Source organism: Anguilla anguilla, chromosome 16 (assembly GCF_013347855.1).
Source record: "Anguilla anguilla isolate fAngAng1 chromosome 16, fAngAng1.pri, whole genome shotgun sequence".
NCBI classification, from domain to species: domain Eukaryota; kingdom Metazoa; phylum Chordata; class Actinopteri; order Anguilliformes; family Anguillidae; genus Anguilla; species Anguilla anguilla.
Window position 1 is genome coordinate 1,175,122 of NC_049216.1, and position 24,876 is coordinate 1,199,997.

The 24,876-nt window shown below is 42.5% G+C and overlaps 1 protein-coding gene across 1 annotated transcript in view; it reads left to right on the plus strand.

Annotated features, from left to right (window-relative positions):
* The window catches only part of LOC118215096 (NACHT, LRR and PYD domains-containing protein 3-like), a gene marked incomplete at its 3' end in the record, with an annotated part of 105,258 nt that extends 87,713 nt beyond the window's left edge, over window positions 1–17,545 (plus strand). Inside the window, exons 7-10 of the mRNA XM_035395532.1 lie at window positions 7,281–7,454; window positions 15,969–16,130; window positions 16,679–16,725; window positions 16,935–17,545. Of these exons, the coding sequence (XP_035251423.1) occupies window positions 7,281–7,454; window positions 15,969–16,130; window positions 16,679–16,725; window positions 16,935–17,545 (994 nt within the window). The remainder of the gene's footprint in view (window positions 1–7,280; window positions 7,455–15,968; window positions 16,131–16,678; window positions 16,726–16,934) is intronic.
* Window positions 17,546–24,876: the final 7,331 nt, after the last annotated feature.

Consider the following 24,876-nt stretch of genomic DNA (forward strand, 5'->3'; position numbering starts at 1 on the left):
TTCTTTTTATGGGGCATGGAGTAGATTTTACTCTAATCAGTTAATCATTATTAATCAATTACTGGGTGCCGACGATTGATGAAAAGAATTGCACAAAATTTTCCAGTTGTTCTGACATATTGAACGAGCGCTGTATGTTAACATTTTGAAATTATATTGCCTCAAATGTTTGTTTAACACTGAGATCCAAGATAGGACATTGAGAACCACCCTTCTTTGGGGGCTGGAAATAATGAAAATAAAAACTATGTCGGGTTCGATCTCTGGGAACCACACGTATTTCCCCCTTTTTGTAAGAAGGAAGGAATTTATTCCTCTTAAACATAGGAGCACTCTCTTGTGTTTGAGAGTAAATGACTCTGTTGAAATGGGGGTTTCACTCTGAACTGGAGTCTGTAGCCCTTCCCTATTGTCTGTAGCCCTTGGCTATAGCCGCGTTTCCACCGCAGGAACTATACCCCGGAACTAGGAACCTTTTGAGGAACTCAGTGCGTTTCCACCGCAGGAACTAGGGTCTAAATTTAGTTCTGGGGGCTTTGTTTTACCCCCCAAAACGTTCCTGCTCGGGGGGTAGTACTTTCCGAAAGTACAGGAACCTTTTGGGTGGAGCTTGCAGCGCTGAACATTTCTGATTGGTCGAGTACTCGTAGCATTTGTGTTGTATTTATTTTCCGCCATTACCCGCCATGTTTGAAAATATGCAGCGGCAAACCAATTTATTTTCATAATAACTTCAAATCAAACTTGTATGTTATGCGGCGCAGTAGCCTACTTTTGGTTATAGCCTGTCAACGTCTTGGAATTATAACGTGTGCTCTTCTGTTCTTTTCTTGCTTTAGTATTCGTGTTATAAAATGCTAAGCATTCGTGCTGGGACGGCATATTACGTAGGCTACCAAAACATTCAAATGGATTAATTCGGTTGCTGAATATTTTCTTCCGGATTTTCTTTGTTAGCCCGTTGTAATTGACTCAAAACGTTTGATACAGTTATGTGAGGTATGCGGTAGTTCTGCATAATTAACATAGGTGATACAGTACAAGCAAACTGGAAATCACCTTCCGCACTTTTTATCCGGGTAAAATAACAGGTTAATTCTAGTAATCTTCCCTTTAGCTTTTTCAGACTGCCGTAATTTTACTCAATTTTACTGCCATTTTTCAATTCCACGAAAAGACCAGGAAGACTATGGACTCATTTATGGTGCATGGTTCGCATTTGGAGGGCACACTTCGTTGCTCGGCTAGCAGTAACTTCGAAGGAAAGCAAACGGTGGCTGTACCACTACTAATTTACATTTTCACGCAAGTCCGAGTTTTCGTTGTATTCTTGTCATTTTGCGATTAGCCTATATGGAATTGACGACGAGAAAGTAATAAAACAGCAAATTGTTTTCAACGTGTGCATGTTTTCTGCTGTTAATGAATGTGTTTGAGAGGATATATGAAAATCAATAAATACAAAAGTAACCATATATAGTCATTGTTGGTAACCCGTTGTATATAAGTGGAATAAACCCCTCCGGGCTGTCCCGGTTATTAGAAAATAATGTAGGCTACTTCGGTGGTAGTATGGGGTTACAGAAGAAATCATATGACAGATGGACCGACGACAACGTCAGTGGGCTAATTTGCCTAATCTTCGCGGTACTTTAGACCCCGGTGGAAACGCAGACAACCATTGGCTGAAGGAACCTTTTAGTTCCTGGTAAAGTAGTTCCTGGGACTGAAAGTTCCGGGTAATTTTGGTGGAAACGCGGCTTATATTAGCTCTGCAGTGTTTTATATGCTCTTCCAGGAGGGCAGTAGCCTCCTTTAGCATTGGAAATGCTACTGTCTGTCAGAGCCACACTTGGTGCAATTGGATGCTTCTATGGGGGTCTGGACCGGATGTCATTCCCTAAAGTTGGCTTTCAAACAGAAGATGATGGAAGAGGAGTTTATTTATGGCACCAATGCAGTCATTGGTTCTAGCAGAGATGCACACTTCAGTCAGTGTATAAGTAAGCCACGTACTTTATACACGCTGTAAGAGAAAGAGCACTTTATGACACAGTATGAGAGTTGCCAATAACCATGAATAGAAAGGTTTAACAGTGTTAAGAGGCAATCATTTTATTTACAAGACATGGCAAGATGGACTGGACACTATGCTATAAGAGAGGAAAGGACATGCACCTGAAGTGATTGTAAGATAAAGAAAAGGAACACAAAGAAATTGTGATGCATACCAAAAATGCTTTTCATGAAAGGACTTTGGATAATGAAGTAAATTGTTTGAGCTTCCCTTAAATTCTATCCAGAGAACATCTCCCACAATCCACACTAGTTTACATTTGACAAAATAGAGTCTGACCTGACCAAAACTCTAGTACCTACTGCCATCTCCACCAAACCACCCCCCCCCCCCCATCCGACAGAGTTTGGGGGCACTGCATGGTAATTATCCTGACAGTAAATAAGGAACTTTGTACTACTGGTGTGCCCTAATGATTGAATCTATCCTTCATGTATGTGTTGCATGACCTCCTGCAAGGGTTTACAGAGATGTTCCTTCTAATGACTGTTTTATACTTCTGTGTAGTCTGCATAGTTTGCATGATTTGCATTGTGTGCAACATTTGCAAACGGGCAGAGCATTTATATGGCAGGTACAGGTTGTGATTTTCCACCCTCTTACAGATACCTTCAATTCCATATATTTCATCTCCTTAAATAAACTTTTATCACATCCATAGTGTATGCTGTGGGAATGAGGCACAGACGAGGCAGACAGTGCTGGCAATATGCCTGTGGAGGACTTTTATTGTGACAGCGGTATCACAATGAATGAATACAGGAAAAGTGAAACACAAAACGAGATCAGGCTGCTCAAGTGTTGGGGAAAGCAAAAGTGCTAGGGAAGTGCAGGTGGGTCCAAAATGCAGGCCACGAGGAGGGGCACATCCGAGTCTGCCACAAAAAAAAAAAAATGAGTATCAGAGACTCTGTTAGTCACTCAGTGAGGGGAAAGCCAGCACACCCCTGGAGTGAGACCATGAGGCCTAAAGAGGGCCAGCAGCTACTCAGGCAAAGGGGAAAGTGGTGTGGAAAAAGCACTGGTATGTTGCTGGTGGCCTGACTGTATCTCAGGTCCAGGTCTGACTGCGGAGTGGAGGTGCTGAAACTCAGCCCTGTCCCTCCGGCACTGTCCAGGTCTGAGTGTGGAGTGGAGGTGCTGAAACTCAGCCCTGTCCCTCCGGCACTGTCCATGTCTGAGTGTGGAGTGGAGGTGCTGAAACTCAGCCCTGTCCCTCCGGCGCTGTCCATGGTGCGGCAGGCTGGCCGGTGAGACACAGGTGAAGTGGTGCTGAGTGGCGGCTCTTAGCAGGGAGTGGCAGGGCTCCAGAGGCCCACACCACAATACATAAATATGAGCATGTGCATTACTTCCTGTTTCTACAGTGAATCTGCCTTTAGCTGTGTGTTAGCTTGCAGTGCTGTGGGAGGTTTGTCACAGAAAACCAAAAGGAAATAAGCAAATTCACTGTCCACACATGAAAAATGTGTGTTGTCTTTTACATCTTTACTTTTGGTGATGGCCAAACATCCTACAGCACTGAAAACTAACTCACTGTCCACTCTAAAAGGTGGCAGCTGCATGTCTAGTATGGGATGGGAGGGTTAAGCCCAGAGAAAAGATCATAGAAAAGGTAGATGAGCCCTTTGCCCCAATTCAGAGAACTTACAGCATAAGAAAAGGGCCCATTTGGGTCAGAATTACATCTGTAAAACTGTCAGAGTTCAGTCCAGCAGGATGTTTAATTTTTAGGATTGTGGTGTTTCTGAAAGGATTGTGAATAAAATGGTATTTTATTCTCCTGGTAAAGCCAGGCATTAACTCACCGGCACGGTACGTGTGTACATCTTGGTGGGAGAGTGTCCATCTGAACAACATGTGAGCTGCTGTTTAGATGCAGTGTTACATTGTTTAGTTTTGTCACTTTTCTGTTATTCCAGTCCCAAATCATAGCCTGGATATTATACCTTTGTAAGCAGTCATGCTGTGTGGAATAGTCTGATTCAGAGATCAATATTCTGGCTCTAGCTCCTATCATTTAAAGAATAACATCATTTACAGGAGCATTTCTTAGATAAGTATTCTAATAATCTTCAAATCCCCTCACAAGTTTTTGTGCAGTTTATATTACTCCACAAGGGTTACCAAACCCACAAGGGTTACCATGTTGATAAGGGGTTTTAAAGGAAAAAAAATGACCTAATACATCACGCTTTTATTTTCATTATTATTATCATTGTTACAAAAATAATTAAATGTAACGCAATAATTAACCTATTATATTCGCAAAAGCGTGCGAAAATAAAATGAATTGATGGATTATAGCGTAAAGACATACAGAACATAGGTGCAATGTGTGGAAGTTTCAAAAGACACCACATTTTTGAAAATCTAGTGTCTACCAGCAATAAAAGTTAGTGGCAGTAATCGGTTGTGCTGTTCTCATACAGCCACTAGATGGCGATGCCGTGTAATTCCAGTTGATGCCGTAGTTGCATTGCAGTAAGAGCGTGTCAAATGAACTGAAGTGTAGCACAGCTCGTACACGGTTCCGGCACTGCTTCAGCTGTTAGCAGGTACAATATCGCAGGTCTGACCAATAATATCATGACTGGTTAGATAAAAATCTCAGTGTTATTTTATATACTGGTGGCGCATATATTTAAGTTCTCTGTGACAGTTAGCTGCTTAGTTCCTCACTGGTTCCGCTAGCTAGGTTGGGTCATGAAGTAACGTTAAGGTAGGTTGGGCTGGCTAGCTAGCTAACTCGTGCCTGTGGGTCAAAGCGAAAGCTGAACTTAGAACAACGGCAACACGTGTCAACGTGAGGGTCATGTTGTTTGATGTAAATGGTAAACAAATGATAAGTGTTAATAGTTATTATCAAATAATTGTGTTATGTAACGGTAGTTCTGTATTTTCAAAGAATGAACTAGCTGAGGTAACAGTAAACAGCTCAGAGTGAGCGGGCATCGCCATGGTAACCAACCGACCCTCCTAACGGCACATTTTAAACAGCGTCGCCATAGTTACTGTCACGTTACTTTGGCGAGAGGTAAATAAGGAAGAGGGCAATTTTGTATTGAATGCGGTTTCATTTCACCTTGCTGAATATTTTAAAATTAATGTCAAAAACCCTGACAGACTGTATAATTTGTTAAACTTAAATTGTTTGATAACTTGATGGTTACAAGATTAGGAAGAAAATATTATCATTATAACTGTAATGTATTTAGCTAATGGGTTATACGAGTAGTTGTACATTAACAGTTATGTTTATCTATTCATAGTGATGCATATTGAGCGTCTTTGAAATGTATAGATGTTTATGAACTGAAGAACATGTCAGGTGAGGTAAAGTGCACCACAAAAATGCTGTTTTTTGTAGAGCCCGACGATATATCGGCCATTATTTGACTTTTTTGACGACATCTGGATCGGCAGTTATGACGCCGATGTGCCCCGATTTTTTAATAAGTATAATAAACAAAAAAACAATGATTATTTATCTGTACTCGTCTGTTCGAACGTTGTAATTGCTATTTACTAGAATTATCCAGTAGAGGGAGCTTTAATACAAGTGTGAACTGCAGCAGCTGACGCGCTACTTCTCTAATAAGACGTTTGTCACTCGTGCCTCATCCAGTATTCTCCACTGCAAGACTTGTCTGCACAGATTCGATTGCCACAATAAATGTATATATATTTAGTGAAAGTTTTTTAATTAAAAAATTAAAAAAAAAAGGCTTGCTAGCTAGCTGGCTAGCAAGCCTTTATGAAGTGGCAGTGAGCACATAAGCAGCGTAGGATCTACATTTCAAGAGGACATCGCTGTATTCTCAAATAAATAACCAGGTAAAATAAAATGGTGATTGAATGTATCACACATTTGTTTTTTTTAATCTGAGATAATGATATTAGCTACTATATGATGCTGTGTGAATAGCCAACGCGTGATTGCAAGCGAGTGTGTCATCTAGTCACGCGTCATCGTAGCAAGCTAACCAGACAGTAAAAACGCAGATAAAACACTTCTAACATGGATCACTTTAAGCCATGTTATCTAGCTTTGTCGTGATAACATGAGAGAAGGATTGCTGCTGGAGAAGTGAATCAACCAACAGTTAGCGCGGGTAACTTGCACGAAAGCGCATTGTAGTTTTTTTTCACGTATTTCATCCAGTCAATTTAATTTCATCTAACGTTACACTTGATTCACTCATTAGCTCCGCTAGATAATGTCTTACTCTTTGCGATCATGTAGTAGAAATAAAATGAGAAAATATAATTAATTTACCTTACTGAGAATATATAATAAGAAATAATGAGGCTGCGTCAATAGCTAATGCGTTATTGCGAGCGAGTGTGTCATCTAGTGACGTGTCAGAGCCCATTGTAATTATTTTCACCGCCTAATTCTTATGGACAGGGAAGCTCGCTAGATAGTCTTACTCTTTGAGATCACGTAGTAGGAATAAAATAAGAAAATATAATGAATGTAATGAGAATAGATACTAAGAAATAATGATAACAAATTAATAATAATAATAACAATAATAATATTCATAAAAATACATGTTTGAAACTGGAAAACTGATTTTTTTAAATTATTTTTTTATAGATGGCTGGAAAAGAGGAGTAAAACCAAGGTGTGGAGTTATTTTGATTTCACACACTTAAAGATGATGTTAATATATATATATATATATTTAATTTAATATCATCTTTTACTTTTTTTATCTAAAAAGTTCTTTGTATTTTTATTTTTATTTGTTTGCTTAAGTTAAATGTTCTTAAATATAGAAACTTTAATAAAATATAAGTTTTTCAAATTGATTTGAAAACGTTGCACTTTTTGACAAAATATCGGTCAAAACATCGGTAATCGGTGGGCTAGGACTCTCCAAAATCGGGATCGGCATCGGACCCAAAAATCTGGCATCGGTCGGGCTCTAGTTTTTTGTGTTGGCAGATGAAATTAATATGTCTGCAAATCAGATAGGTTCATCACATGGAAAGGGTTATTAGAGCCCAGTAATTGCCGTAGACTATTGTGGATTAGTCAGAATACTTTATGAACTTAATTTACACACCCCCCTCCCTGTTTTTGTGTGTACATTTCAGGAATGCGTAGGTACATATGGATCAACTGTCAAGGTGAACAATGTCACAAAGAATTTGCGTGCGTGTTTGTGTGTGTCTGTGTGTGGTCTCTCCACAGGCTGGGTTGGTGTAATCTCACAGAGGGCTGCTGTGATGTTCTGGCCTCAGTCCTGCGTTCTTCTCACTCAGAGCTGAGAGATCTGGAGCTCAGAGACAACGAGCTGCAGGATTCAGGAGTGAGAGCGCTGTCTGCTGGACTGGAGGACCCACACTGTAAACTGCAGAGAACGGGGTGAGTACAAACACAAACCCCTTCAATAAATTAGGGCTACAATGTGACTAAATACAACACTGATGTCAATGTTTCTAATGTGAAAACAGACACTCCACAGAACTGAAACTGCATGTTCCTGTTCTTCCTCTTGGTAGAATTTGACTACACAAATGAATGAAGAAAATGAATTAGTCCTGTTTACTGAACTGTAGTGGGGTGTAAACTCAAATGTGTTTGATAATGACTCATTCCACATTCATGTTATTTTAGTTTAACACACACAGCCCTGTTAGTTTATATTATATTACATTACATTTATCTGCCAGACGCTTTTATCCAAAGTAACGTACAATAAGTGCATACAAAAGGTAATTGGAACAACTACAAAACACAGGTCCGATAAGGTACAATACTTTGCACAGTTATTCATAGCCATGAACACATTGTGAACATTACTCTGACCTAACCTATGCTAAGTCAAACTAGGAGGCATTTCAAGCAACATCTAGACAATGATACTGGGCACAATAAGTGCTGGATGGAGGTACATGTAACATGAGTGGCACATGTGTAGAAATCGGGGGCTTTAAGTGATAGAAATGATCTACAGAGTGGTGATAGTTAGTCCAGGTATAGTCTGAGGCGGAAGATGGGTAGTGAGGGAGAGGTTCGTAGAGGAACAGGGGGTGGAGAAGCTCTGTGGTAGAGACAAGATTGAACCCTTTACCCGGATGGCAGGGGGTGCAAGGCAGTGGTCAAGTGGGCGTATAGGATTTAATAATGTGCTGTAAGTAGACGGGGGCCGTCCTGTTGGCTGCAGTGTAGGTGAGGGTCAGGACTGTGAACCTGCAGTGACTGGTAGCCAGTGGAGTGACCTCAGCAGGGGACAACTTGGGAAGGTTGAAGACAATTAATGTGTGTTAGTTTATATTAATGTGTGTAAGGTGTGTAACGCACTGCTATGTGTTTGACACACCCATCCCTGTTAGTTTATATTAATGTGTGTAAGGTGTGTAACACACTGCTATGTGTTTGACACACACAGCCCTGTTAGTTTATATTAATGTGTGTAAGGTGTGTAACACACTGCTATGTGTTTGACACACACAGCCCTGTTAGTTTATATTAATGTGTGTAAGGTGTGCAACACACTGCTGTGTGTTTGCACACACAGCCATGCTAGTTTATATTAATGTGTGTAAGGTGAGTAATGTAAGGCCCACGGGAACAGGCATAGAGTGGAATTTCCTCTCTGACTGTCGTAAAGCAATTCGCCAGGTGCAGAGTCTGATATTGTCGGGACAGAGTGGCCCGTAAGACCTTGGCATCTGGTTTTGCGACAGTTAACAGGTGACACCTCTTTTCTATGGTCAAGCAATTCTAAAATTATCCCAACATCCTGGAGGTTTCAGATGGCAAGTGGTAGGGTCGCATGGTGGAAGTGGGGCAAGTTGCTCAGGACGGTTGAGGGACAGTCACAGTGCCCTCGCCTGGTGTCGCTGGGTAACTTGTCTCCCAACCTTCATAAGGAGAGAAATTTACTCACGCACACTTTTTGTTGGGAAGTAAATCCCGATTTGGGTCGAGTGCATTGATACACTACACTATGCGGTCTTGATGCACTGTGGAGGGACATTGAGAGTTGACGGTTGGTTCATGTGAAAGATTGTGCAGTTGTTTCATGTTTTTCGGAGTTTTCATGACAATCACGAGAACAAATATTCATATTTGGTATGGTTTTTATGGTCTCTGTGCGAGTGATGCTCTGGTTTAGGTTTTAAAACCAGCAAACCTGTAGAAAATCTATTTTAATCAATTTGTAAGTAAACTGTATTTTTGGGACACTCCTCCTAGTAGCCTAAATCCATCTGTCTGATCCTGTCTGAACCAAATTCCAATCTTCCCCCTCCAAGTACATTTATGGTTTTATGACCCTTTTGTGGCGACATCCACCTGCCTGCGCTGGGTTCTTATAGGAGAGGAACAGGGCCCTCGGGGAGTCTGCAATCAGACTTCCCACACAAGACTCTTTCTGTGTGTAGACTGCTGTCAGGTATGCTCATCTTTATCTTTGATTGTTAGACTATTTTCTAAATTCTGTAACTACAAATTGACTATTTTAAGTGTATAACCTACCTGACATTAAAACTGTTAATGACTTGATTTGTGTGGTCTTGGTCAATGTTTCGTTCTTGTAAAAGCCTTCTAAGTCGGTTTCCCCCAATTATGACTAGGGAACTGCCCGTTGGACTTGTTTGATCACCAAGTTTTCAGTTAAGGCGGGACCGTCAGCAGAACCAAGTTGATCCTGGGATGACCAATATTGGCCCTTTCGGAGTCCCTGAACCTTAATTAGGTTATACTCCTCATGAGGGAAATCTCACAACCGCTGTGTCGTCTGCAAACATCTAGTTAAATTGTCGTTACGGGCGTATCCGCGGTGCGTACCGGGTGAAACTGCGTTGACTCTCGGTGTAGAACTTCAGACGAACTGAGGTCCATTCTAAATCAAGCCTAAATTCTAATTTGGAACATAACTTATTAATGAATATGGAGTCAGATTATTACGAGGGTAAAACCTATTAACTGTTACGCTTTCTTGCTGTGGTCATGGATATATTTGATGTGTTGTTCCGCGCATTTGTGAATATTCTGATGCTCCCATTGGAATATTGACAGTCCGGCGACAGATCGGATATATCTCTGATGACAGCATAGCCCCGTTTACGAACGGAGAGTAACCTGAATGCTACTGATCCGTTTCGGGCCAGTTTTAAGCGGGATATGAAGCAGCGCCTTCATATCTAACCTGTGGCAACGGAACCAGTGCATTCTTAATTATAATTGTGCCCTGTTCTTACGAACAGAGGAAAATAACTAACATCTCCGGTTTTGAATCACACCAGCCAAGGGAGAACACGCGATACCTTCCCCTCCAGCTACAAACCCTCATTGGTCTAGCTGTGAGGTGTTTACAAGTGGTGACCTCGACGTGATATGGAGTATCTGGAGTGTTCCCTGAAATGTCTGCTGGTGTTTTTCATCCCGGCGTGATACCCTTCACTGTGGGTATCTCGCATTTTCTTCTCTGGGTTTCCTGATCCTTGGTGTGGTGAGTGACACAATTCTCATATATTAGCCTGTGCTAGGGAGAGTTTTTAGCCACTGTGCAGGGGATCGACATATCCCAGACAGGCCTGGGACCGTAGAAACCAGGCTTTTTCCATATTACTACCCTTCGGGGGAATGCATAAACAGGGAAAGAGAGAAGCTTAGGCTGGCATGTTTTTATGAAATGTGTTGTGCTAATACGGCAAAATGCGTTTTAGGAAAAAAACTAGCCTATAGCAGTAGATGGTTGCGTATGTGTACGAAAATGTAAGCGTTTGTAGAAAAGAAGGGAGTTTTGACGCAAGGCTTACTACTGTTTCTGCGCAGAGGCTCAGAAAGCTTTGCTCAAACTTAGGAGAAAATGAGGCACTGGTGAAAAGCCAGTGAATTTTGAAGGTGAACAGAATGGAGTATGAAAGGCTAAAAAGCAATAGAAGGTGAACAGTGAGAAAGTTTATAGCTGCCAGTAAGTGTGTGCAATCACAGAATGCACATGCGAAGAAGTTTGAACTTTGCTAGGGGGCTAACCCAGGAAAAGTGGCAAGCTTCTTATTATAATTAAATTAAATAATATTAGAATACTGCTGAATGCTGAATCAGGTGCATAACCTCGGCTTCGAAGTTTCAGCCCTGAAAGCAGAGTCTGTGCTGATCTTTAAACCCAGGTATGGCCCTGTGGCAGTACACGCATCTCAAGACCTCTGACAGTGCAGACTGCAGCTGCACCAAGTTTTGAAACTGTTCGTATCTGTCCGGAGAAAACCATACTTTAAGTCTCAGAGATCGAGGCCGGTACCAGTGTAGTCACTGAACCTCTGGGTACCACGCCCGATGTAATGTCACAGGACCGCTGAGTGCCACGGCAAATGCAAGTCTCCATCCCTCTGAAAGTGTAGCCGCAGGCTACAACAAGGGTGGCGACCGTCTGGAATTTGCCACATGTGGGACTCATGTCTAAAGACCTCTGAGACTGGTGAAAAGGTATCAGGACACAGAACTTCTGAATTTCTGAGGAGCTGGAACCAAGGTCCTTGGCCTGTGTTATCTGTCTCAGTAACCATTGGTATACTATTAATTAAATAAATAGGTTAGGGTTTATAAAACAGTTGAGATAAGCCAGTGTAGAAGGTAAAATTCCAACATGGCTTATAACCAACCAAAAAATAGACTTTGGCCTATTATAAATAAAATAACCATTAGCCTAGAGCTAAATTAAGTTATGTAGGCATAGGTGTGCCACCATTCACCTTTCTTTAGAAAGCTCGCTTTCAAAAAAGTGTAGTGAATTCTGGAGTACCCTATTGTTTTCATCTGAGTTTTTGTTCTGTGTCTTAGCAGCACAAGGATGAAACCAGAGGATTTTAATTAATAAGATTAACTAATAATATATTAATTATTAATGCATGCCTGTGCACGCCATTTAGAAACTGTTAGAATTCACTAACCGACTTATTTGGGTGCCAATTAAATTAGCTAGGGCATGTTAGATACTAGAGATCTAATGGTATTTTTGTGTGAATTTCACCATAGCACAACATATACATATTAGAATCTTTGTCAAACCATTGATAAGCCAGTCAATGCCATAAATGAATATAATGTCATCAAACTTTAACTCAACTAATAAGGGCCAGTATCATCTGTGCCTGCAATGAAAATTATTTAAGGAAGAAGTCTTCCAAACTACATATCTCAAATAAATAAATAAATAAATAAGGAGAAGAAGCAATTACTCCTAAGTTTACATAAAGTTTGTCTTTTAGCATTAAAATGTTGAAAGAGGGGTCATTTTTTGGCAAGGACTGGCTTACTGGTCTCACTTTATTCTACTTTTTCACAGTTTCCTCTCCTTAAATTCCCTCCTTCCTTTTCATTTACTGTTCCTCCTCCTCCTTTCTCCCTTCTCCCCATCTGTCTGTCTTGTTCTGTTTCCCCCCCTTCTCTGTCAGTTGTTGAATATTTAAGGAACAGTAAACCTACACTCCCAAGACAGTGTCTGATTTTCTTTTTGTTTTTTCATCTTTTTATTTTTTGTCAGTTTTGGTTTAACCCCCAAATTATGCAGACAGTAACCCTACATAGATGTTCTCTTCTTTGCACAAATACAGGCAAGAAGTTAGCACCTCAAGCATCGGTGACAGACCAGTTGGGTGGAAATCTCTGAAGGGGTCATAAACATGTCAGCAGCTCATTTAGCCAACTCCTAACTTTAAACAGGCCCCCTGGTGTAGCACCAGAGCAAATTTTACAACACCCAATTTGTTACATTAGGGGATCCACCCATCCCATTAAGAACTTCACAGTCATCTAATCTAACAAGAGCACATAAACCAGCACACATCCAATCCTAAACAGCGCACATATAGGACACAATAGAAACACTATCCTATGTGATTCTATGAATTTCTTGGTGCAATAATGAATTTCTCTTATACCATTAACACATAGTATTAGACAACATTTCTTCAGTCTGCTTCAATTAAACTATTTTACCGTAATTACCATTCCAGTAATTTTCAACTTTTTAATAAATGTATGTATGTAGGCATTGTATGTTTCTGAACACTACTTGTCTTATATGTCTTAATTTATGATTTTGGTGTTTTTCTTTATTTTTTGTTCTTTATTTTTATACTATCATTTTCAATAACCATCCACACAAAATGTATTGGGTTCTTTGTTTCTTTTCCTTTAATTCACCCAGAACAGGTGTACCCAAATTCCACTACCATACGCTCTATCGGCGTAGTAGTGAAGAATCAGGTTCTAAAATTAGATCACCTTACCGGGTATATCACTATGAGGGGCACAGAGACCATATTCACCACTCGCATGTGTTGTCATGAAAGCTCCAGCTATATCATCTGTACCTGTAACACCTTACAACCTTTTTCTCCCAATGATACCAAATTCATTAGTGTGCAGTCTTTGCATGGCCACGCTGACGCTATCCAGGTTTCCCACACACAATGGTGCATCATCAGCGAGATGAACTCTTTCTCGTATGGAGGTCTGACCTGTCCAGCAAACCACACTTTCTGCTTGGAAGTGACGGAAGATTTGGCCATGGGTCAGATCAACATTCTAGGCCGAGTTCCACTGGAGGTGGACGTCTCCCCGTGGTGGGAGGACACATTCTACGAACAAGGAACGCGGGCCCTGACTGACCTAATGAGTTTGGTATAACAGATCATCCGTGACACCAATTATCACATCAACCAGGCTTAGGTGGAGGTGAATCTGGCCAAAAGAACGGCGGAGATCCTGGCCAGCTCCTCTACCCGGTCCGCCCAGGACACGTACACCTGGTGGGATTGGGTGTTCCGAGGGTGCGTCATCCCTAGCGCAGTCATCTTTACCATCACCCTGGTTCAATGCTGTTATTTTCGACACCTGATACACTCTCTGCGCACCTCCACTCATGCTGCATTGGTTCTCAGCCCCCTCCAGTTTCCAGCGAGGCCGGGCTTGAGACCATAAACACCGGACCTGGACTGCTGTCAAAGTTGGGCATTTTCAGTGACCCCTGGGACAGCGTTCTGTTTGTCCCACGGGGCCAGAGAGGGGAACTGTAAGGCCCACGGGAACAGGCATAGAGTGGAATTTCCTCTCTGACTGTCGTAAAGCAATTCGCCAGGTGCAGAGTCTGATATTGTCGGGACAGAGTGGCCCGTAAGACCTTGGCATCTGGTTTTGCGACAGTTAACAGGTGACACCTCTTTTCTATGGTCAAGCAATTCTAAAATTATCCCAACATCCTGGAGGTTTCAGATGGCAAGTGGTAGGGTCGCATGGTGGAAGTGGGGCAAGTTGCTCAGGACGGTTGAGGGACAGTCACAGTGCCCTCGCCTGGTGTCGCTGGGTAACTTGTCTCCCAACCTTCATAAGGAGAGAAATTTACTCACGCACACTTTTTGTTGGGAAGTAAATCCCGATTTGGGTCGAGTGCATTGATACACTACACTATGCGGTCTTGATGCACTGTGGAGGGACATTGAGAGTTGACGGTTGGTTCATGTGAAAGATTGTGCAGTTGTTTCATGTTTTTCGGAGTTTTCATGACAATCACGAGAACAAATATTCATATTTGGTATGGTTTTTATGGTCTCTGTGCGAGTGATGCTCTGGTTTAGGTTTTAAAACCAGCAAACCTGTAGAAAATCTATTTTAATCAATTTGTAAGTAAACTGTATTTTTGGGACACTCCTCCTAGTAGCCTAAATCCATCTGTCTGATCCTGTCTGAACCAAATTCCAATCTTCCCCCTCCAAGTACATTTATGGTTTTATGACCCTTTTGTGGCGACATCCACCTGCCTGCGCTGGGTTCTTATAGGAGAGGAACAGGGCCCTCGGGGAGTCTGCAATCAGACTTCCCACACAAGACTCTTTCTGTGTGTAGACTGCTGTCAGGTATGCTCATCTTTATCTTTGATTGTTAGACTATTTTCTAAATTCTGTAACTACAAATTGACTATTTTAAGTGTATAACCTACCTGACATTAAAACTGTTAATGACTTGATTTGTGTGGTCTTGGTCAATGTTTCGTTCTTGTAAAAGCCTTCTAAGTCGGTTTCCCCCAATTATGACTAGGGAACTGCCCGTTGGACTTGTTTGATCACCAAGTTTTCAGTTAAGGCGGGACCGTCAGCAGAACCAAGTTGATCCTGGGATGACCAATATTGGCCCTTTCGGAGTCCCTGAACCTTAATTAGGTTATACTCCCCATGAGGGAAATCTCACAACCGCTGTGTCGTCTGCAAACATCTAGTTAAATTGTCGTTACGGGCGTATCCGCGGTGCGTACCGGGTGAAACTGCGTTGACCCTCGGTGTAGAACTTCAGACGAACTGAGGTCCATTCTAAATCAAGCCTAAATTCTAATTTGGAACATAACTTATTAATGAATATGGAGTCAGATTATTACGAGGGTAAAACCTATTAACTGTTACGCTTTCTTGCTGTGGTCATGGATATATTTGATGTGTTGTTCCGCGCATTTGTGAATATTCTGATGCTCCCATTGGAATATTGACAGTCCGGCGACAGATCGGATATATCTCTGATGACAGCATAGCCCCGTTTACGAACGGAGAGTAACCTGAATGCTACTGATCCGTTTCGGGCCAGTTTTAAGCGGGATATGAAGCAGCGCCTTCATATCTAACCTGTGGCAACGGAACCAGTGCATTCTTAATTATAATTGTGCCCTGTTCTTACGAACAGAGGAAAATAACTAACATCTCCGGTTTTGAATCACACCAGCCAAGGGAGAACACGCGATACCTTCCCCTCCAGCTACAAACCCTCATTGGTCTAGCTGTGAGGTGTTTACAGTAACACACTGCTATGTGTTTGACACACACAGCCCTGTTAGTTTATATTAATGTGTGTAAGGTGTGTGTGTCCTTCTCCCTGCAGGCTGTCAGGCTGTAGAGTCACACAGAGAGGCTGTGATTCTCTGGCTTCAGCTCTGTGTTCAAACCCCTCACATCTGAGAGAGCTGGACCTGAGATACAATCACCCAGGAGACTCAGGAGTGAGAGCGCTGTCTGCTGCTAAACTGGACACACTCACACTGCTGTAAGTACAGAGAGTTTCCACACTTCACCTCACAGACACACACTCACATTGCTTTAAGTAGAGTTTCCACACTGCGCCTCACACACACACCCACACACACACACAAAAGGAGTTTGGGGGGGGGGGGGGGGGGCATGGAGGGCACTGTTCACACCAGCGTTACTCAAGAGGGTTGGGGATCTCCTGTGGAGGGTGCTGCAGGGGATCACTGCAGTAAATAAGATGTGGTTGTTGTAGTTAGGGGTTTGATCAGGGACACAGTGATGGTGGAGTTTCAGTATTACAAAGCAATGGAGAACCTGAGTGTGTTTCAGAGTGTGTGCATTATAAGGGTGTTTTATGTTCAGTGGAGGGAGGGGAGCTATTTTTGCACGTGGAATAGGGTGAGGGAATGGAATAAGTTTCCTTTGTTTGATTTGTGTTTTTCATATGATCGTGGTTTTATGTTTTATTGTGTCTTTGTTTTTATTTATGTGATGTCATTGGTGTGTTGAGAGTGGAAATAAAGGATGGGTAAAATTCTAAATTCTGTTCTGCTGTTCTTACAGTGTGGACCATGGAGGAGAGAACAGGACCAAACCAGGACCCAGGAAATGTGAGTGCGTATCGACACAGAACACTTTCCATAGGTACACACTCTGCTGTGTGTGTGTGTGTGAGAGAGAGAGACTTCTCTCTTACACACAGAAACACACATGTGCACAAACACACACACACAGGTACTATCACAGCTTTTTCTCTCTCACACACATAATGAGGTGAATATTAATGATAATTAATCTCATTAATGTCTCTGGTGTGCAGACGGCTGTCAGCTCACACTGGATCCAAACACAGCGTGCAGAGGGCTGTCTCTGTCTGAGGGGAACAGGAGGGTGACACACACATGGGGGAGAGAGCAGCCATATCCTGATCATCCGGAGAGATTTAAGTACTGGCCCCAGGTTGTGTGCAGAGAGAGTGTGTGTGAGCGCTGTTACTGGGAGGCTGAGTTCAGTGTGTCTGAGGGGGGGGGGGGGGTTTCTATAGCAGTGACATATAAAGGAATCAGCAGGAAAGGAGAGGGTTCTGACTGTGGATTTGGATTCAATAAAATCTCCTGGAGTCTGGAGTGCAGTAAACTCAGTGACTCTGATAAACTCAGTTATGCTGTCTGTCACAATGAGAACCTAACAGACATACCTGTCCCCCCCTCCCCCTACCGCAGAGCAGGAGTGTGTGATGATGCTCGTAGAGGAGTGTGTGTGTACAGGGTAGGAGTGTGTGTGGACCTTCCGGCCGGCACTCTGTCCTTCTACAGCGTCTCTGACTGTGACACACTGACCCTCCTGCACAGACTCCACACACACTTCACTCCACACACACCCCTCTGTGCTGGATTTTATGTGTGGAGGTCCTCCTCAGTGTCCCTCTGCCAACTGGAGTAGAGACACACACACACACACTCATACACATACACTCTCACACACACCCTTTCTCTCTCATACTCAAACTCATGCACACGCACTCACACACCTACGCACGCACACACTTGTGCGCACACACTCACACTCTTACACACACATACACACTCTCACACCCAATCACACACATGCACACACTCACCTACACACATGAACACACACAATCTCTCGCACACACGAACACACACATTCACCACTACACTCTCACGCGCGCACACACATGCATGCATACGTACATACGCTCATAACCGTATGCACACACACACACCCTTTCTCTCACACACACACACACACACACACATATTCACATCCACATACATTCACACAAATGCACGCACACACACACAAACACACACATTCACTAGTGCACTCTCACGCGCACACACACATACATGCATGCATACGTACACACGCTCATAACCGTATGCACACACACCCTCTCTCTCTCTCACACACACACACACTCACATCCACACACATTCACACAAACGCACGCACACACACACATACTCATGCACTCACGCACACACACATACATGCGTGCAGAGACACAAACACGTGTCAACACACACACTCCTCAGTGTCCCTGCTAACTGGAGTAGAGACACACACACATGCACACACACACACACACACACATGTGCACATACACACTCGAACGCATGCACACACACACACACATATATACACACACTCATATACACATACACACACACTCAATCACACACTCACACACATATATAAACACAAACACTCATATACACCTAGACCCTCACACACCCACACCTACACACACACACACATTTACACACACACACTCACATACACACACACACTTATATACACACACACTCATACACATTCACACACACACACACTCAATCACACACTCACATATATACACACACTCATTTGCACCTAGACCCACACACACGCACTCACACACACCCTTTCTCTCTCAGTCATGCACATGCACTCACAAATACACACTCATGTTTACTCATGCACATGCACTCACACACCTACGCACGCACACTCTCTCACACCCAGTCACTCACACACACCTACACACGGACACACACAATCTCATGCACACACACACACACACGCATGCAAACATACACACGCTCATACCCGTATGCGAACACACACACACTCTTTCTCTCACTCATACTCACATACAGTATACAGACACACACATTCGCAAACGCATGCACACACACACACACTCATGCACTCACGCACAAACACAAACATGTGTCAACACACACACATTCTCATTCCCATACGCACACACACACGTATAAACACACACATTCTATTACCTATACGCACACACACACATACTCATGCACTCACACAAGCACACACATGCATACACATACATGCGTGCACACACCATATACACATGTATACACAAACATTCTCATACCCATACATATACACACACACGTATAAACACACACATTCACAAAGGCACTCTCATGCACACACACATACACATACATACACTCATTCTCTTGCACGCGCACACACTCAAATACACAGTCTCACACACATTCACACAAACGCACGCACACACACTTTCTCTTACCCATACACACACGCACCCGTGTGCACACATACTCATGCAGTCAATCATACTCACACATGCACACACACATACATGCGTGCACACACACACACACATTCTCTAACCCTTTCACACACGTAACCCGGGCACACACACACACACACACACATACTCACACACTCACACACATGTTCACATCAACAGTCACTCCCACAAACGTACGCAAGCACACACACACTCACAAATACACACACACAGAAACACACTCTCACCCAATCACACACACACACACACACGTCGACACACTTGCAACCTTTCTTGAGCAATGCCTTACCACTGCAATTTCAGCTGTGCCAAATATTAACCTCAGTACAACTTAAACCCTGTACATAAGAGTATGATCTTTTAGCAGGTTCAGGTTAAGCACTCGCTGTCTAAATATGATTTTATTTTATTTTTTTTTTACATTTTAATACATTTATATTGCAAATGTTCAAGGTGTGTTTATGTACTTTTGATTATTAAAACATTAATATAACATTGAGAGTAATAATGCCAAAAGATGGCGGAGTGAAATGTTTTTGAAGTAATAATTATGTCTCCTGTATCTGCATCTTTGTATAAAAGAAGCCAGTGGCAAACTCCTCCACTTAAATGTGCATTTTGCTAGTTTTTACAGTTGCTTTCATTAATTTTCACAAGAGTTCCAATGTGCAAATTTCTGTGGGCAAATGCAGCTGATAGAGAGAATGCAGAATGATCACTGCAGTGCACTTATTTCCTTTCATTAATGTAAACAATGAGTTGAGTTTCCTTAATTATTGGATCATATTGTTGTTTTTTTTACCTGTTGCTTTAATTTTCTGTATTTTCAGACAATAATCTTCAATGATTAAACCTGAATTATAAAAAAATATCAAATGTGTTGGTTGGTTATGATTTATTATTGTGTGATGTATTGAACTCCTGTGACACAGTAGTACTTATTTCATATGCTGTATGGGATTATGTTTGGACTCCATATGAGCAGAACAGCATGGGGCTAGAATCTGCACAGTTGAAGCAATGAAATTCATCTACAGTAGTGGAAATAAAATCCATTATAAGAAAAGTTGTGTCGTGTCTGATGAATGCTTGCTTCTGTTACTTTAGTGTAACCACAATTCAATCCATTTTGAAAAGTCACTGCTTGTCTATTGAGCTGGTATGTTTATGTTACCTCTCAAAGAAATGGTTTTCCTGTAGGATTGAACCTGGATCTGCTGCACATCAGTTGAATGGATTAGACGACTAAGCCAAAATCAAGGCAGAAGTGTGGTTTGCATGACATCCAGTCTCTGAGATATTCCTGAGACCCAGTTTTTCTCATTTTTTCAGATGCATCTCTAGTATCTGCAGTCACGCATTACAAATGCATTACAGTATGTTATGATTGCTTTGACTCAATGTGGAAAACTCAATTTGCCAAACTGACTGGCAAAATTTTTACCTTAAGACACAAATTGCTGTACTTACAAAACTCTAAATCACAAACTCAGTTTTTGCAAAATTCACCTCATATTAAGATGTCCAAATTTTATTACTAGACATGCAGATTGTGAAATAAAGTCAACATGTTTGCAATCCTGTCTCATCACTTCCAGCAACGTTGCCCTGTCTCGTCACTTCCAGCAACATTGCCCAGGTGAGTCGCATTGCAGGACGATTGGTAATCCCAACATAAAAGGCTGTTTTACAGCACTACATTCAGCAGTGTCTGACATGGAGCAGCCCAATGCAGTTGGTACTGATGGACGGGTCGTGGCTGTGGCTGAGGTTGTGGTCAAGCAGGTAGCAGAAATACTGCTGTATCAAATAAATTTAGAGCCACAGATATTGACCATGTCGTAAATCCAGGCATAACAATGGGAGAAGCTGGAAGGATTGTACAGCCAAACTTAAAAAGGTCAACAGTGGCTCCTAATATGAGTTTTTGGACTGAATATTGATTTGTCAATTACTTACTGCAAAATGTGATACTGTAATTACATTACAGGAATGTTGTGTTGCTGTCATTTTATATTATTACAATATTACAGTGTGAAATTACAGAATTACAGTACTGATATGAATATGATGCACATAAATTGCCTTGTTTTTGCGCATAGAGTACACAATGTAAAGCATTGGTCTGTTTATACTGTCCCAGTAATGCTGTTGTGACTTTATTTCAGAGATTGATGGTGATCGATGCTGTCAGAGCTCCTATGTCATAGATTTTATGTTTTGGACACACAGTCTTGATTCGTGTCCTTCTTGTGTCGTGCACTGGGCGAGAGGCATGAATAGACCCTGGAAAGGCCGCAAATCTATCGCAGGACATCACATTACATTGCATTTATTTAGCAGACTCTTTTATCCAAAGCGATGTACAAAAGTGCATATCATGGTCATCGGAACAACTACAAAACACAGGTTTGATAAGGTACAATACTCATTTCGTACAGATATTTATAGCCAAGTACACAGTTCAGTTCATGCAGTGAGCATTATTCTGACCCAGTTTATGCCAAGTCAAACCAGGGAGAAGAACAAGCTACAATATTAGGACAAAAATACAAATTACAAAAAGTGCTGGAATGGGGGTACATGTAACATGAGTGCCATGAAAACGGGGATTTAAAGTGAAATGATTTACAGAGTGGTGGCAGTTAGTCCAGGTATAGTCTGAAGAGATGAGTCTTCAGTCCACGGCAGAAGATAGGTAGTGAGGGAGAGGTTTGAAGAGGGACAGAGAGTTTGTTTCACCACTGGGGAGCTATGGTGGAGAAGCTCCATGATCCCTTTACTCGAGTGGGAGGGGGTGCAGGGCGCCCTGCTGCTACAGAGCGGAGTGGTTGAGCAGGCGTATAGAATCAAATCGTGTCCTGTAAGTAGACAGAGGCTGTCCTGTTGGCTGCAGTGTAGGCGAGGGTCAGGACTTTGTACCTGATCGTGGCAGCGACCGGTAGCCAGTGGAGATACCGCAGCAGAGGAGTGACGTGGGAGAATTTGGGAAGGTTGAAGATGAGTCGGACAGCAGCATTCTGAATCATCTGCAGCGGCTGTATGGCACAAGCTGGCGGGCTTGCAGGGAGAGAGTTACAGTAATCAAGGCGGGAGGTCACCATAGCCTGGACAAGCAGCTGGGTGGAGGCAGTCACTGTGGTGCCATCAACTGTGATTGAGAGCTCACGTAGTAAGGAGGTCTTGTATGGGAAGAACAGCAGCTCAGTTCTGTTGAGTGTGGCAGGGCTCAGTTTGTGGGAGTGGTTTGGGGCAGTCTGAGGACCACGCCTACTGGTTAAGTAGGCACACTCACCTGGAGTGCGTCAGTAATTAATCCAGGTATTTAAAGTGTGCTTTCTTCCCAGTAGGTGTCTCTGACCGAGGAAAACGTGAGCCGAGAGAGAGACTAGAAAGTGTCATAGTTTCGTTATTTTGTTTTTGTTATTTTAGTATGTTGTGTTTCATTATTATTTTTACCCCGATCCCGTGAGGGTGAAGGGCGAAGCTGTTTTGTTGTTTTGTAATAGACTGGATTCTCTCTCTCTCTCTAAAAGTATGTAAATAAAGACCAGAATATTTCCGGATTCACGTATCTCCCTGTGTCAAACTCTCCTGTTCAGAAAGGGGTGTGTCGCAGTGTGTGATATTGAGGCTGAGATTCAGGTGGTGGCTGGCCATCCAGGTTGAAATGTCAGCCAGGCAGGAAGATTTTATATCATTAACCTGTGAGGTAGAGGGGGGGAAAGCGAAGAAGAGTTGCGTGTTGTCTGCATATCAGTGATAGGAGAAGCCATGTGAATTAATAACTGAACCAAGAGATTGTTGTAAATGGAGAACAGCAGAGGAGCCAGTACAGATCCCTGTGGTACTCCTGTAACAAGGAGAAGCAGAGGCAGAACCCATCCAGGTGACCTGGTAGGACTTATCTGCAAGATAGGAAGCAAACCAAGACAGGGCAGTCCCAGAAATGCCCATCTCAGCCAAGGTGGAGAGGAGTAGTTTTGGTTGACCGTGTCAAATGCTGCAGACTGTTCCAGTAGGATCAGGACAGAGGAGAGGCGTGAGGCTCCTGCAGTAGCGAGTGCTTCCATCACAGCCAGGAGCACAGTCTCTGTTGAGTGCCCGGATTGGAAGCCAGAATGGTGAAGGTCTAGCAGGTTGTTCTGATGGAGAAAAGAGGTTAGCTGTTTAAGCACTGCTCACTCAAGGGTTTTGGACAAAAAAGTTAGAAGCGATACGGGTCGATAATTCATTACATCAGAGGGATCTGAGGTGGGTTTCTTGAGGAGTAGGGTAACACAAGCCATATTAAAATTGGAGGGAACATGACTAAAGGCAAGGGAGGTATTAACAATACTGACAGTGGAAAACATGCTGTTTCATTGGCTATTTTCTTAAACTACTGGAGACCTGTTTGATAATAAATGGGCACTCACACACTCATACCCATGGGAAATTTAACCTACTTGCATGTTTTGGGACTGTGGGAGGAAACCCACGTGAACTTGAGGAGAACATGCAAAATCCACACAGAGAGGCCCAGACTGGATTAAAACCCAGGACCTTCTTGTTGTGAGGTGACAGCGCTACCCACTGGACCACCGTGTCACCGCCGGAGAGGGTTTATGATACAAGAAAATGCCATCATAAGCAGTCATGGGTAAAACGTTTTTTCCAGTCTACCTGCTGGTGGCTGTGGAATGGTATTCATCACTAACTTAAATACAAAACATTTCACCATGTCAGTTTGACATTGTTCAACATAATTTTACAGTTCCTAACATACAACACAGGGTTGCAGCACAGTAATTCTTTGAACATCACATTTTATATGATATTCTTTGAACTGGGGTGTGTTTGTTTGTTTATCTTATTTCAGTGTCTTACACCCTTTTAGGGTGCCCAGCCCATATGAGCTTACAAGACACTACTTGTTATATACATGTGATCAAATACATGGGAGTGAGATTTATCAAAGAGCACAATTATGGTACGTGCCATTTAAGAACAAACAGGTTACCAGTAGTTTAAGAAAATAGCCAATTAAACAGTATGTTTTCCACCATCAGTGTAATAAATGCCATCACAAAATGCTTGGCTGATATGATTCATTTAAAAACCATTGTCAAATTTATGCATGTCTTATAAAAAAACACGAAGCACTTTGTGAAAATATTACAAACAGATAATTTGAAAACTCACCAGTATGGCATTATATTCTGACACAGGCAGAGATCCAGCATTCGAGAAGGCTTGGGATAGCCCTCTTGTAAAGAAGCCACTGAGGGAAAGTGGTTTGCATGTGTCACTGGTATCAGCTGCAATTATTGCTGCTGCAACTGAGGCACTTAGCTTACGTTAGCCTCGTAGCCTTTTCCCCTCTGACTGTTCATGTACCGCATGCAGTGCACTCGATTCTTCTGCAGGCACAAACTGCACATCTCACCCCCACACGCACCTTACATTACAGCAATGTTTTGACTAATGTGCCTCAAGCCACTTTGAAACGTTGTTCTGTCCGTAACCCTGCCACTCTGCTACCCACAGCTGACGATGGTGAACCTCATTCCTGTGAGACTCTGATTGATGCTTACACTAAGCCCCATCTTCACCTTTCTGATGTGCCCTTGCCTAATTCTGACTTGATCCTTTTTTTCAGCTCATTGCGATCCCACCACGGGAT